Below are 16,668 nucleotides of genomic sequence, written 5' to 3' on the forward strand. Positions count from 1 at the left end.
AAATGCCACAAACCGGGCTTTCCTGTATTAAAAACATGCATTTTCTTTTTCCAAACTAAGCGGAAATGGTTAGCCGACGCGTAAGATACCCCTGCAAAATTTTATTTTTAAGCGCAATCCAAATTGCGTTCAAAAATGGTGTAAGAAGTTGGGCAAGAGGTGGTGGAACAAGTGATGAAACGAAGGGGTTTTGGCGGTAATCCTATAATTTTCTAAAAACCTGCGCAGGCGGGTTGGGCACGTGGTAAAGAGCCCAATTAATATGGGCTTTTTGGGTCTGTGGCTTATAATTGTATATACTGTCGGTAAAGGATAGGGTGCCCATAGCCCCAATAACGGGCCAACCAACCAACGAAGCAATTCTGGTTTAATGGGTGAAATATGGAGGCCTCCTGCCTTACTTGCCACGGGCGTAGTACCAACGCCACGCTGCACACCACGTTCAACGCACATTTACGTGGACGTGAACCGCCATCACCGTTCTCCCCTGTCCTAAAAACAGCTTGTTTTTCCTCAACTAAACGTACCTTCCATGCAAGCCAAACAATCACCATCGTCGGGGTTTTGGGTGATACCGGTGTACGTGTGGCAATAAGTCGGCTTAATTTCTGCTCCTTTGAATTTTGCTTTATTACTTTCTGGCTTCCTCACCCGATCACCCACATCATTAAAGCCCGAGGGCCAGATGGGCTGCATTTGACTGTTAATCCAGACGTGTGCCAACACATCATGGCTCCTATCCGATGTGAAAACTAGGTTAAGGGCAGTGGCAAGGATTTGCGAGACCATCATAATTTCTCAAGCGAACTGATAAATCTCTTGTCTCTGCCAGCCTGTCCAAGAAGAGCTGGCTCCCTATCACGCTTTCAGGAACGCAGGGCGATTAATTACACCAAGCTAATATCAAACTCGGGGTTTGGACGGCGGCGAAACAGGACCTGGGTGGCGGCATTTGAATGTAGGGCGAAGCCGTGGGCGACGGGCATCGTGTCAGTGCCGGGAGCAAGCTTCCAGTCGTACTGGAGCAGCAAGTGGCTAATGATAATCTTGATCTCGTTGGCGGCGAAAAAGCGACCGGGGCAGGCGTGCTCGCCGTAGCCAAAGGCCATGTGCTCGGTCGACGTAGAGACGAGGTGTGACCGCGCCTCAAGTCCAGGCGTCTCGCGCCACCGGAGGAAACGCCGCGGATCATACGTTTTGGGGTCTTCGTGGATTGCCGGGTCCAACATACTCCCCCACGAGTCGACCTCGAGCCGATCACCGGGCCGAAACTCAACTCCGTTGGACAACTTGAGCGGGGCCATAACCAAGCGACGCATTGTAACTACAAACAGAGATTGTTGGTCAGCATGTCAATTTGCAGCGGCAGGGTCCGAGGGGTTGGGCAAAGGCAAATGTTTACCCGACATTAGGGGCTTAAGCCGCTGGCTCTCCTTAATAGCGCTATCCATAAGCCTCATGTTGTACAGGGCCGTTTTTTTCCAACCATCGGCGCGCAGGACGCTGGTGACCTCGGCACGGAGCTCTTCAACGAGCTCGGGGCGGCTAGCCAAGTCGAGGACGACGCGAGATAAGAGGTCGGTAGTGGTGTCGATGGCGGCGACGGACATGCCAAGCTGGACGAGGACAGGGTCGTAAAGCTCTCCATTGGTTTCTTCGTCGGCCCATTCGATGCAGTCATCAAACCGGGGAACGGGCTCGCCGCGTGCCGCCGCCTCAGCCTTTAACTGTCGCCGCTTCTCAACGAGTGGTGTAATCAAACTGCGAGCCTTGGTCATATAGTCCCTGAGCTCTTGAACTCCTGGAATAAACCAATGCACCAGCGGCCGAAGCACCCATGGTACTATGTTCATCTTTGATGCCTCTCGGAACACGGCGACTGCATATGTCTTCGTAATATGGAGCCATTCTTCGTTGCGGCACAAATCCTCGCCAAGGAAAACGCGGGACGACACACGAGCAATCACGTCCATCATGGTTTCTTTCAAGTTGAGTGCTTTCCATTCTGCCCCTGCAGCATTAGCGAGGTCCGTTGAATTAGAAAGACAACATTGTTCATCGTGCGGAATTATGTACGTACTACTCGTCTTGCCCAAATTTGTCAAGAGAGCATGGTTACTTTCTTGGACTACCGGCTCGATTATTTTCGCTGCACGCGCTCGTTATCAGCTTTTATTATCCGTAGTTAGGACGAATGCTCGTGTTACTTACTAAGCGCCTTAGTTAAAGGTCTGCGGGTGACAGCGACTAATACCTTATGGTTTTTGACACCGGAGGCCATTCCTTCAAAGCCAGGGATATGCTCATGGAAATCCTACTTCGTTTTAGCTACATGGCTGCTGCTGAAATTGGCTAGCACAATGGGCATTTATACCTGTTGCATCGTTTCAGAAAACGACACTTCCGGACTTTTGCGAATCTCATGTCCAAATTCAGGCGGCAGTACAGTTAAAGGTCCGAGGCTGGTTAGCATTCGGAAAGGCTTGCCCGGAAAGAGAGCCCGAGCGCGATCAAGGATGTTGACTGATTTGTGCAAAAATTCGGTCTGGAGGACTTGTGTTAGTCCTGTCTTTTGGGCAGGAGAATGAGAAAGGGTGGAAAATATTAACCTTCACGTTCCAAGAATTATACAGCATAGACTTTGGGGCGTTAACAAGAGGAAGTCTTTTTAAATGGGACTGGGAATCGTTGAGGACCACTGTCGTCAAAGTGACGATGAATAAGGCGATGGCGAGATTAATAGGCTTCACCAACTGCTCGGAAACCCATTGTGGGAATTCCGTGGCAGTGTGGCCCAGAGACACTCGTAAGGGTGCCGACATAATTCCTGGCAATGGCATATGGGTATGCAGACGGCACCGGGTACACAGAAGAGGATTGAGCTAACGATGAATTTAAGAAAGGTAGCTAGGTAAAAAACAGAGTGTTTCCAGTAAGGCTCTATGGATACGTGCTTATACCAGTGCGCAACCCTAAACTCCGCGTTATATGTGTGTTGGGTGCTTAGCGTTTTGTGATCACCCAGTACCCTGGGGTAGCAAGCAACGTGGAGTCTACGGGCGGGTCTCGGGGTCCGTAAACTAACCGAACTTCTGACCCAAGCTTCAAAAGGAGACGGCGGTGATGGGGCTGTATGCGGGACCTGCCCATAAATAACGCATCAAGCCAAAATCTAGCATCAAAAGCCACCCTGTTCGAACAGTTGTATATACGTGAAAATAAGAAGAAGATTTAACCATTAAAAACAAATACGACCCCAAAAGTGATTTTATGAAACGGGGTTTTATTTATACATTATTTAATGTTTTATAATCTTGAAAGGGTGCGGGTTTACCCCAACATTACATTTGAGATAAGTCTGCAAATAACGACGAGGTTATACACCAGGTATTTGTTTCGATGGAGCAATTTGTATTCAAAAGAATATATGCAATCTTATATAATGTTTTATATATTAGCTTTGCTGTTTCACATACCTTGCTAGGATTTTGTTTTATTTTGTTTATCAGCTTTCGAAGAATATAATCTCTGGTAAGGTCTCCGCTGCTGTTAGGTTATTTCTTGGCTGGTATTGTAACACAATGGTAATTTTCAAAACAACGCTTATATACACACGATTTTGGCAAACCATTTTTATTTTTATTTCTATAATTTCAATAATACTCGGCTAGACTATCAGGACAATATCTGCGCCGAATCTCGACACGCAAAATTTCCTTTTTTAAATACGCCCCTAAATCTGCACTAAACCGCCTTAAACTGGCCTAAATCTACCCTAAACTACACTAAATTACACTAAACCGCCCTAAATTTACGTTAAACCGCATTAAACAAGCCTAAATCTACCCTAAACTGCATTAAATTGCATTAAACCGCCCTAAATTTACCCTAAGCCGCATTAAATTTATATTAAACCGCCCTAAATTGCACCGAATTGTATTAAACTGTTATTATTTTATTTTAGGTTATTAGCCCTATACCACATTTTGTAATGGTCCATTTTCGGAATTCTTAAATATTTTTTTCAGCGTATAATAATATAAAATAATAAAACTAAAACGAAAAAACAAATTATTGGGTTAAAATTATTATATTTTAATATTATTCCTTATTTACGTTTACAATATATTTTAAATCGTAATTACGGAATTTTAACCATAAATTTTTTAATTTTAATTATATACCGACTTAAATAATAATAAAATACGCTATTAATTAAAAATTTTAATTTATCGCCCAAATTATTTTTTAGTAACGTATTGTAAATTTCTTTTTTAAATCTTTTTTGCTATATAATTTTAAATTACCATTATTAAATAATTAAAAAGTAAATATTACCTAAATTTTTGGCGCAATCGCCAAATCCCATTTTTGGATTTTCGGTTAAAATTACCCAATTAAAAACGGGTATATCCAAAAATTGGGTAGGGTTTGGCCCAATTTCGGCTTTTCCGTATTCCAAATTTATTTTTTTAAAATTTTAATTTTAAACCTTCTAATATTTTAAATATTCCAATATTTAACAATTTTATCGATAAAAATCCAAATTAATAATAGGCTATTTTTAAATTTATAAAGTCTAATAATAAATTCCAATTTTAATTGTTTGGCCACTTTTTCGCCCCAATTTTAAAATTTATATACTTTATAATTTACCTAATATCGCCTATCCTAATTTTTTCTTAATATCGCCATAAACCAATTTAAAAACTAAAATAGGTTTTAATAATTAATTTTTTATTTACCCGGATTTCCGCTAAATAATAACGGGCAAAAAAGCCCGAAAATACCCCTAATATTATAACCGGGACGGTACCAGGAAAAAAAGGTAAAATTTTACCGATAAAACCCAAAACTCCATAAAAATAAAATCGGGTAACCATACGTAATTGCCAAATTATAATATCGAATAATTTTTTAAAATTAAAACTAACGCTAAAAACAAATTACGTTAAATAATTTGTAAAAATTAAAAAAAATTACATTTGGACTATAGGCTAAATAAATAAATTTACTACCGTATAAATAAATTTACTTTTAAAATTGTTTAATAATATTTAAAATTTATTTAATTTCGATATTTATTATATTTAAAACCGATTATAATTTTACCCCAATTATCGAAAACCTCCAATTATAATATTAACGTTCATTTATTTTTAACAATCGTACTTTTACTTTTAAAAATAAATTACCCCGATACCTTTATCGTAATACCGAAACTTACGTAAAATTACGCGAAATTATTATAAACAGGTTTAAACATATTAGTTATATTTCGGAATAGTTTAATATTTTCGACTTACAAAATTCCAAATTATTTTGTATCGAAAAAGGAAACGGTATATTTAAATTTAAATTTCGCTTTTTTATTATACAAAAAATGCGAATAAATGTAAAAATGTTATTTTACAAACGTCTATATAATATTTTAGGGGTTTGGTAGGCTTATTTCCGTTTAATCTTTATATTAATACCAAACCTTTCCTCAAATAGTAATAATTTCGTAATAAATAAAATTAATTGCCTATTTAAAATATATAAATCGGACCTTTTAATTTCCGATTACTTTAAATACCATATAAAATATCGTAATCTTTATAATAAAAAAATTATTTTCCCATTAAATTTTTATTAATAAATCCCAAATTTTATTTAATTATTTTTTTGGTAAAAATAAAATAATATTACGAATATAATATTAAATAGGATTATATATAAATCGCTAACGGCGTCGGAACCCGAAAAGCCGCAATTTAACACGGAATTCCATATACCACCCTTTACGGCCGAATACGCGGCGCCCAACCGATATCGAAAACTAAAAAACCTTCGTAACGATTATCGGCTACCCAAAAAGTTTATTTTTCGATTTGGGTACGTACCCAAACCGAATTAGGGTTCCCACCTATTTATAAAAATTTCCGTTAATTAGTAAACCGGGTATTATTAACTTTAGGAGTTATTTAACCGTTCGGAAAACGTTGGATTAACGGTTTTTTAACACGGCATTTTTCCGTTAAAATATAAAAACCTTTACGAATTAATTTTTAACGTATTAATAAAATTACTATTAAAATAATTAAAAATTGGTAGCGAAAGTTAAATTACCCCGAAATTAAGCCTATTAAACCGGAAAACCGTTGGAATATAAATAAAACAGGTATATTAAAAGGCCAAAAATTAAATAGCTTTATTATCGGATCCCAAAATATTAAAATTTTAATTAAAAAACAGCCTGGAAATCGCATTTGGACGACTTTTTTGGAATATATTTCAATTACCGGCCGGGCCTTTCCTCCTTTCGTTATATTTAAAAATAAATCGGTATAATAATAATAATTCCTTTCGAATACCAATTAATTTAAAAATTGGAAGTTTACCGCTATTTCCAACGGTTGGACCGATAACGATACCGTTTTAAAATGGCTTAAAACTATATTTTTACCAAATATTCGTCCTAACGACCCCAAAAATGCTAAATTACTAATTATCGACGGCTACAAATTATATACCATACCGGGATTTATATTTAAATGCTACGTTAATAACGTATATATAATATATTTACCGGCATATACGTCTCACGTATTTTAATTTTTGGATTTAGCGGTATTTTCGGTATTTAAAAAAGCATATCGACGACGGTTTTTTTTTACGGCCTACTTTAACAATTTAACGGTTATTGGAAAACGGCTTTTTTTCCAAAATTACCGGTATACACGCCAAAAAGCACTTACAATTCGAATTATTACAAACGGGTAATATATAACGGGTTTATAACCGGTTAATATCGCCAAACCGTTATTAAATCCCCTATTTTTCGAAAATAAAAATATTTCCAACCAATAGCAAACAATTACACCTCCAAATAATAATTCCAAACGTTTAAAATCCCCAAAAAACCCCGGAAAAATATCGGATTTGGTTAAAACCGGTTTTATTATCGTATAAAAAACCCCAAAAAAATTTAAAAGGGTAACGGATTAGTTGGTACAATATACCCAGCTAATTAACGGCGATTCTATTTAACGGCTATTATTTTCCAAATTCCGAAAAAGCTGCGAATTTAAAAATATCGAATTTACAATGGTAAAAAAAAAAATTAAAAAATTAGAGGCCCAATTGGAGGTAATTGTACCACGGAAAAAAAAAAGGTTAATCCAAACCCTAATTTTACGTTCGTTAAATTACGGGAAGTATAGTAGGCTTAAACCGATATAGGTACAATTAAGAAAATAGTGGAAAAATTTCCAAAACCTGAAAATTCCAATAATATAATTAATTGTATTTTTACAATTAATTAAATAATCGATATAACAAATTATTATTTAAAGTATCGTTTTAAATCGCGATTTTTAAAGTAATCGGAAATGGGGGGTAATCGGAAATTAAAGGGTCCGACTTAATACGAATACTATAGGTAACGACGGATCTTAATCCCTGGTTTTTATCCCGGTTTTTTTAAAAAATTACTACGTTTTTTTTATTTGTTTATTCGTTTATTTATTTCGCAATTCCTTTTATCCGGGAAGGTTCCGACAATTATACCGCTGTTAAATCTTTTTTCTAAAAACGGTATTAATCCGTTACCAAAATATAATTATAAGGTAAATTAAATCCAATAATACAGTTAAATTAACCAATTATTATTATTAATAAACTTTTCGTAATATCGGTCGATTAACAAAACGTTATTATACGGATATAAAAATATTAATTCTGCCTTTTTTATAAAATTATTTAAAAGTAAGCTTTTAAACGTCTTTCCGTTTTATACCCGCAATTGGGCGGGTAAATTACGTGCAATTAGCCTGTACGGTATTGTACGTAAATTATCGTTTTATTGTTAAATTAACCGTAATTCCCTTTATTTTAACAATTATACTATTATATATAATTAAATTAAATATTGGCAATACCGAAATAAATTAAAAAGGTAAACGAAACAAATTTAACATTTATTAGGTATAAAATGTCGAATTTTAGGAAAATCGAAAATTAAATTTTACGAGTAAAAAAAAATTGTAAATTTAAATCCGCCTTGTTAAACTAATTTCTAATTACGTTTTTTTATAAATTATCGAAATTAATACCCCTATTCCGAAAATATAATATTAAAATAATAAATTGGTTAACTTTAAATTCGTTTAATTTAATTTTACCTTAATATTATAAGCGGTTTTCTTTATATTACCGCAAATTGCAATATTATTTTTTTTATCCGGATAAATATTATAATTCGGCAAAACGGCTAATAGGAAAATATTATCTTTCGATAATAGCCGAAATCTTCCTTTTTTTATACCCATTTTATTTTTTAATTTAACAAATAAAAGCCATACAATTTTTTAAAGGTATTTTCACTTGTTAAATGATGTTTTATAAATTTAACGCGTATAAAAATAAAATTATATTAAATTCGGGGTTTATTAAACGATCGAACAAATTATCCATTAATACCAACCTTTCCTTTTGTTTTTTAACCTACCGTTACCTATAATATTTAAATTCCTTTTATCGCAAATTTAAAATTAAAATATCGAAACGATCGATTGGTCGGACGTTATAATTAATTGGGTAGACGAAAAAAACGATTCGTAATATCGTATAATAACGTAACGACAATTTTCGATACCATTACCTATACCGCATTTTACAATACCAATCGTATCGGCTCGTTTTTACCGGGGGTCCGGTTACAATAGGCGGGCTGGGTATCGACTTCGAAATTAATTTCCAAAAAATAGCCTTTAATAAAGATTACGAAATTCGGTTACGGAAAACGATAATTAATAAATCGTTCCAATATTCGTAAAAAATATATCGTATTACGGCGAATATAGGTCCCGTACCAATAAAAATATGCCGTTTGACCGGGCAATTAACGAAGGTAAATATATAATTATTTACTATAACGGCGACGACCGTATAATATAACCGCCAAACAATTCCGGAAAAAAAAACTTTATAATTGGCCAAACGGGATGTACCTCGTCGTCGAACCCCGTTACCCCGCCTAACGGCTTTATTTTTACTGCTATAAAAATAATTCGACTATTATTTATTCCAATACCAAACGTTTTTCCATCCCTTTTTTTATTTTCGAAATTTTATTTTTTACATTTTACTAATTCCATTATTAAAATTAATACCCTTTTAAAACCCATTTTAAACCCCATTAAATTACAATAATATTTTCAAAATAATTCCAAACCCCTAAAATATATACTATCGGGTAAATCGTTATTTTTAATAAAAAGTTTACCGTAATACAATCCGTATTTAATAAAAAATATTGAAGGCCGGCAAATTTTAAAAAATAACCCAAAAATACTAACAATTATACCTGGGATCGGATCGGAAATTATAATATTATTATTATATTATTAATTATTGGTAAAATCGGTACCGTATCCGTAACGACGACCGCGATAAATATAATAAATTCTTTTTTACACCTTCGTTTCGGCCTAATAATCGGCATCGGTACCGAAATCCTTAAATTAACGGATAATATTAATATCCGTTTTAACGACGTCGTCGTTAACCAACTTATTAATATAAACCCGGAAATCGTATAATACGATTTGGGGAAATTGGGAAAAAATAGCCAATTTAAACGAATCGGCGTTTTTACCCCTCCACCCGAAATTTTTTTCAAAAAATTAACAACGCTAAAAACCATTTAAAAACGGAAAAAAATTCGGTTAACCGCCATTTTAAACGAGATAATACAATTTTATCTACGTTTGGTAAAACCAAATTTGGATAATATTATTTTCGTTTATTAAAAAACGCAAAACGACCGTTTTTTCGAAATATCCTCGGAATATATTTAATATTTTAATTAACAAATCGGTTTTTAAAAGGCTATAATTCCGTAAAACCCTAACGATTAAATTATAAATTAAATTAAAGTTTACGCGTATTACAATTTTCGGAAAAAATTAAAAAAACCAGAAAAACGGTTTACCGAATCCAAAATCCATTATAGCGTTATTATTTCCGGCAATTGGATCGTTAAAAACGGTATTTTTCGGGATTAAATAACGTTAAACTTCGGGAACGGGTATATTTGTTTCGAAATAAAAATAGCTAATTTTATAAATAATTTTCCATATTTTATAATCCGTAAAATTTGTAATTATACGGACACTTATAAAAATAATCGGTAACAAAATTATATAGTAATTACAACTATTATATATGCTAAGGAATTGCTGCAGGTTTTTAAGGGCGAAAATATGGAAAGAACGCGGAAAATGGACGAAATAATAGGAAACGGTCAGTAATTTATATTTAATTAAAATATTACGTAAAATTAAATGCTAATTTTTATATGTATATAATGTACGAATTGGTTTTACAAATTTATTTTACCATAAAAAAAATGCAATAGGATTAATATTTTTAAAAAATTATCAAATGGCTCGCCCCGCCAAACGTATCGACAAATAATAATAAAATTTTAAAATAACGTTATAAAAATATAAACTAATAGTTCTTTAGGAACGAAAAATATTCGCAATGGAAAATAATTCCAAATTTTTTTTTATAATTTTACGGTATCCCTGGTTACGGCAAAACAATTTTCAATTCGATTATTATCGACGACTTCCGCCACGTTAACTTTTATTCCGACAATTTTATCTATTTTTATTTTAATTTTAACGATACCAACAAACAATTATTCGAAAATACAATTAGGTCGTTTATATACCAATTATACTAAAAAAACCCAAACGTTTACCAAGGGTATTTGCATTCGTTTTATTCCTTTTACGAAAACGGGTCGCGAATGCCTATTATTAACTTATTAAACGAAACTTTGGAAAAAATGGCTTAATATAATAGCGAATTTTGGATTATATTGGACATATTTAACGAATACCAAATAAAAAAAAGTATAAAAAACGAAAGGTTATTGTTTTGGATTAAAGAATTTTTAAAAGGTTTACGAACAAACATTTATTTTCTATTTACGAATCGTCCAAAACGAAACATCGAATCAGCTTTAAATAAATTCGTAAACTATCGAATACCCATACAAAACAATTTGGTCGCAAAAAACATTTGCGCGTATATTTATAGAAGGGTAAAAATAAATTATCCGCTAATATTAACCTCTCTTCCTATCTTTTAGCCTGCCATTACCCCTAACATTTATATCGAATATAAATATATACGTTTTTCCTCCCTTTATTCGGATTCCAACCTCCTTATTTTCTATCATCATTTTAATCGTTTCCCGGTAATAAACACATTATTTTTATATTTGGTTTTCTACATAACTTATTTTCTTTTACTTTAATCCTTTTAACGGAAAAAAGCAATTACTATTATAAATATAAATTTTTACCTTCCAAATATAAAATATAAATACGGAAATAATATGGACAGCCGTTATTTAAATATTATAACCCTTTTAAGGATTCCAACATTATTTCGTATTTCGGCCATATTTAAACCCTTTTTATTACCGTTATTACCATTTTTATCCTTTATTTATTGTAATATTTACGGTATATTTATAAATATATTACTATAACTTCCACCCATTATTTAATATTATTCCTATATATCCTGGCCTATTACCCCTTACCATATACTTTTAGGTATTATTTAATAATACGTATATAGCCCTTTTTATAATAACGGGGGATGTTTTAACGGTTAATATTACGGAAATAATTATCCAAATCCGGTACATTTTTTTTTCCATTTACCGAATATTTCGACATTTACCCCTTTTATATCGGCAAACCATAAATATTATAATCGAATTATATAACCACTATTAGTAATATCCGCTAGGTCCTAAAACAACGCTATTCCTTTTTTCGAAAAACCTTATCCTTTTCCCGTTTATATGGCTGCCCACGTTTTAGTTTTACCGATAATTTCGCCCAAGGCTTTCGGTTATATTCGATAAAGGAAAAAAACCGCGTTAAACGGTATACGGATTAGAAGTTTAAAAAGTGGTCGATAGGGATATAAAGGTTCCCGCAAATAAATATCTGCAATTTTCCAGGCTGTAAATATATATATACCAGGCCGGAACATATAAAACGTCACGAAAAATGAATAAACACCTAAACACAAACGAAAAAAGCACAAAGACGAATGCTAATTAATTTTTCGCAGGATCTACGATAAAGATGCTATCGTTTTCAATTGCAAGATATGCCTCGATCTTATGCCCTCGGACAAGGCCTATAAAGTTACAACCTGGTTTGGAGAATTTCATCATGCATGTTAAGAAACACACTGATAAAGCGTCGGCCCCGAAACAAAATATCACCCACGCTCGCTTGCATATTTGCGATCCCTTGAGGCTTAGCAGAAAAAAAGCGCCGTAGTCGACTCGATTTAAACAAACTTATACAGGTGGAACAGCCTATCCTCCTTATACTAACAGTGCATAATATTTTAATTGGAAGGTAATTGCAAGTATTCGGCTAGGGCGTAGATACGGCAGTGCGTTAGAAGGAAGGTTTTGTCTAAAAGGGATTCGGCGAGGTTGATTTCCGGGTCCGGGTATGAGTTTGACGGGCCTGGTGGATCTTCTGAAGCGCCCGCTTTACCCTTTTTCTTCTTGTCTTTTTTGGAACTAGAAGCCCAGAGATCATCAACGCCAGGTTCGGCTGGAATAGCTGCAGGTTCGGTAATTGTAACGTTAGTAATTTCGAATTTCGTAGGTTTTTTCACCATGTCGAATCTCCAAGATGGGCTTTTGTGTGAGGCCTGATAATCAGACTGGTAAAAGAAGTCAACGACAAGCTTAACCGCATCTGGGTTGTGGTCGGACAGGTTTACGTGGGATGTGCGACTTTCCTGGAAGGCGGGTTAGCTCCAAACCTTGTCGACGTCTAATATTGTATATTGCGTGCACTTACGTGCATGCCCGCCTTGAAAACAGTTTCAAATTATTTTGAACGCGGGCAAATGACCGCCTTATGGACGTAATACGTATCGTCGCCACAGACGATCGTTATATCGGAGTAGTCTCCACTGACGCGGAGGCTTGAGAAGCTTGTTATTAACTTATCTCACCGTTTAGTACCGGTTACGCTAACGTACCTTTTCAGCGAATCTTTCAGAACCTGATCTGGGAACGCATCCATCCTGAAGTAGCTTTTTCGTCTATTATAAGTCGTGAGAATTATTAATCCCTCAGCCCTATTAACGACAATTTTAAAAGCCGATAAAGGGCTCGCAAGTCGTGGCTATAAAACCACAAACATGCACCCCGCTCTCTGCGTATTTAGCCAAACTCCCTAACTGGACTAAGAGGTATATTAAAGCCCTGCAATTTGCCTTCTTCCCTAATGCTAACCAAATCACTTTAAACATGCAAACATGTGACCTCTGAGCAAAGCAGGCACACCTGTAAATAAATTTAACTAATAGCTTGCCAAAAACGAAGGCAAATACGACCACGAAATTCTTTATTCATCGCAAGAACCTTGTAAAAACGTACATACGCGATTTTATTATTTCTTTTTCAAAACTGAACCGCGAAACCAAGCAGTTTCTTACTAAGGGTTCCGTAAATTCCGGTACATAAGCAAACATAGAACGAAAGGCGGTGTGCTTAGGATCAGCGGTATGAATGACGTATCTCTTATTACACGGCAACGGTACCAGCGCTAAGCCCGTTTCTTTTTACCATCCAAAACAGGTAGCGACGTTTATACCGCAGTAGCTCGAGAGTTTCGTAGGCTCTCAGTCATTATTGCTATTGCGCCCGGGATCGGAGCTTTGTAAAAAGAAATAAAAGTCCGGGTCTATAAAGCTGGTTGCGGAATACTTTGTCTTAACAAAATTAAGGATAGAAAAATATTTTTTCACCACCAATCTTTTGTTAATCTTGAGCAACGTCTGATTTGAGTTCCTTAAAAGGGTAAAGGCAGATGGAAGCGGCTGCCTATGCTTTATCGAATGATTAGATTAGCAACGGTTGCTTGTCTGTCTCCATTCTTGGACGAAGCTTAAGGATGTTTCCATTGAAAAAAATGACATGTAAAGTTTTTAAGGGTGCCCTGCACTTCGACTGGTTGCCTAACTTTGTAATACTGACTACAAACCATTATGAAGAAGATGCTCGATATAATCAACCGCCCCTAATAGGTACAGAATGTATCCAATCGCACTGTAAATCGCAAGTAAGCGAGACGAAACCGGGTCGATAATCCGCTCGTCGGCAAGGTTCTTCCGCAAATTTCAACATCTGCACAAACCTGATATTTCTACCTACGATAACGGGAAGCGACGCGGCGATGCTAATAAACTGATGACTCGTATCTTGGTTGCGTCCATGCGGGAGTGTGATGTTGGCATGAAAGTCAGCCGGGCGAATTTGGAGGGTGACATTTCAGAGCTTTAGCCCAAAGGCGACTCGCCCAGACACGCATTATCGCGTTCCCGTTCTCAGCTAACCCAAAAGTCATATCGGCGATACAGAAGTTCGTTTCAATTTTCGGCAACGAGGGGCGCAAAGCAAATTTGTCGATTGTTTTCTGGAACTACATCCAAGGCGAAACCTTCACGGTGCCGTTTATAAATAACGCGCTGCATAACGTCGATAGCACAGCTAATGCTCCGGGATTTGCCGACTTTTTGGACATTCCAAGCAACGTCACGTCGGCGTTACGTACTAATACGCTAACCGAATTTACTAATAAATTAAAATTGCCACAGGGCAGTTATAACGTCTGGCGGACGTTAATATTTAAAAATAATGGCGATATTATAATTTACGCCGTTAAAACCTACCTAAATATAATGAAAAAACTGGAGGCAAACCCGTTATTCGGTTTTATAACGCAATGCGTATTTTAAGGTTTATCGGTAATTGTTTTATTTTTCGGTATAATTGTATATAAAGACGTAAAGTTTATAAAACTAATTAACGCCAAAATAATTATTTGGGTGGATAATACTAAAAAATTTTCGGTCGAAAATGGAACCGACGACGAATATTTTTTTTTTAATTACGCCGACTTTAACCAAAACCCTTTAGGCAATTATAAAAAAAAAACCTCGCGTTTATAGAAAAAGTTGCGGGTAAATACGACCCGAACGGAATATTTTAACGAAACGTGCCCGGTAAATTTAAATTATTAAATATTCGAACAATTGTATATTTAAAAGTGGACGGATAATAATATAGTTTATTTTTTTCACTTTTTTTTATTGTAAATAATACCGAACGGCTGGTAACGTAATAGTAAAAATTATATATATTATTATATTTTAAACCTATACGATATTTTACCTTCCAATTAAAATATTATGTATTATTAATAAAAAGGATAAATTATTCTACTTATATAAATTTGTTTAAATCGAATCGATTACGGTTACGGCGACTTTTTATACGACCGACTGGGAATTACCTTTTTTTTTGGTTTATTGCCTATAACGGCGGATATTGTTAGCCATCGTTTTAGGAAATATATTTTATTCCATCCTTTTTACCATTTTCAACATACCACCCGAAAACTTGGGCGAATAACCTATTTTTGGGACCTAAATTTCGATTAATTCCCGTCCTACCTTATTTATTTAAAATCGGGTAAACGTTAAAAAATACCCTCGATAAAAGGGGCCTTTATTGGTTAATATAGGGTAAACGAATTCGTATTCCCCCCGTTAACGTATCCAAATATTCCGTTATTACGGCCGGCGTAACGGAATTGGTATCGATATACGGAATACGGGTGGGTTCGCGGGCGAAAAAATAAAATATACGAATATTATAAATCCAAAACTGGTACGAACCTGGAATGTAAATTGGTCGTACAATGGCCCTGGTGGGATTAATATAAGCCGGAATAAAATATTATTATATCCGGGCTATTGGCCGCGGGTGTTTTGGATAGGAATTATATAATCGCGATTTAAATAATATAATAAATAAAATTAATATCCTTATATATAAAAATACCAATTAATTATAATTATTTATAAAACCATATAAATTTATATTTTGCTATATTTTAAAATCGCGTAGCCATATACGTAATTTGCCCTTTCGTATATTACGCAAACAATATAAAATTATTATTGCCTGCGCGTACCGTACGTCGCGTGGAAAATAAATCGCCGTTGGGGTTTGGTAAATATAATAACCGGCCTGTAATATCGAATTTTTGCCAAAGTCTGCCTAATAATTGTTAGGGCTATTTTCGATTGGCTAACGTATTTGTTACATACCCGGAATTTCTTTTACCGTTTATAGCCTGCCGTCGAACGATAATGGTAATAATATTATTGTTATTTTCGTTAATAATATATTATAATTATTTCGGTATACCTGCTGTTTTATAAATCGTATATATATCGAAAAATGGTTTATATAATATATTAAACCTCGTTTTTGCGAAATAACCAACCAAAAATATTTTTATTTTTTATTTGAAATGGGTTATTGGGATTATTACCTATGGTATAATTGGTTAATTAATTGGTTATAAAAAATTGGTTAAAATTCGCCACCGTTTTTTACGGATTTTTTTTGTAAAATAAAAAATACCTTTATATTTTGGCGTGTAAAAGATTATTTATTGGTATTTAATTGGTAAAATTTTACGCTAAATTATTAAAATCGACGTGTTTAAATTTAACGTTCGCCGATTAATACGATTAATACGATTGCTATTT

At 34.6% G+C, this 16,668-nt stretch overlaps 3 protein-coding genes across 3 annotated transcripts; all 3 read right to left on the bottom strand.

Annotated features, from left to right (window-relative positions):
* Positions 1 to 887: 887 nt before the first annotated feature.
* On the bottom strand, positions 888 to 2,368 carry PgNI_12080 (uncharacterized protein; the record flags this gene model as incomplete). Its single annotated transcript, XM_031132036.1, is given in 4 exon segments — positions 888 to 1,324; positions 1,403 to 2,149; positions 2,212 to 2,314; positions 2,333 to 2,368. The coding sequence occupies 4 exon segments, from the start codon at positions 2,366 to 2,368 to the stop codon at positions 888 to 890; spliced, it is 1,323 nt and encodes a 440-aa protein (XP_030977305.1).
* PgNI_12081 (uncharacterized protein) lies at positions 2,369 to 2,822 on the bottom strand (the record flags this gene model as incomplete). The annotated part of the gene is made up of 2 exons (XM_031132037.1): positions 2,369 to 2,545; positions 2,610 to 2,822. The coding sequence occupies 2 exons, from the start codon at positions 2,820 to 2,822 to the stop codon at positions 2,369 to 2,371; spliced, it is 390 nt and encodes a 129-aa protein (XP_030977301.1).
* Positions 2,823 to 12,432: 9,610 nt separating this feature from the next.
* Positions 12,433 to 12,905, bottom strand: PgNI_12082 (uncharacterized protein; the record flags this gene model as incomplete). Its single annotated transcript, XM_031132038.1, has 2 exons — positions 12,433 to 12,837; positions 12,900 to 12,905. 2 exons carry the CDS (start codon positions 12,903 to 12,905, stop codon positions 12,433 to 12,435), a joined length of 411 nt encoding a protein of 136 aa, XP_030977306.1.
* Between the last annotated feature and the right edge of the window lie 3,763 nt (positions 12,906 to 16,668).

The sequence above is a fragment of the Pyricularia grisea genome (assembly GCF_004355905.1).
Source record: "Pyricularia grisea strain NI907 chromosome Unknown Pyricularia_grisea_NI907_Scaffold_8, whole genome shotgun sequence".
Lineage (NCBI taxonomy): Eukaryota > Fungi > Ascomycota > Sordariomycetes > Magnaporthales > Pyriculariaceae > Pyricularia > Pyricularia grisea.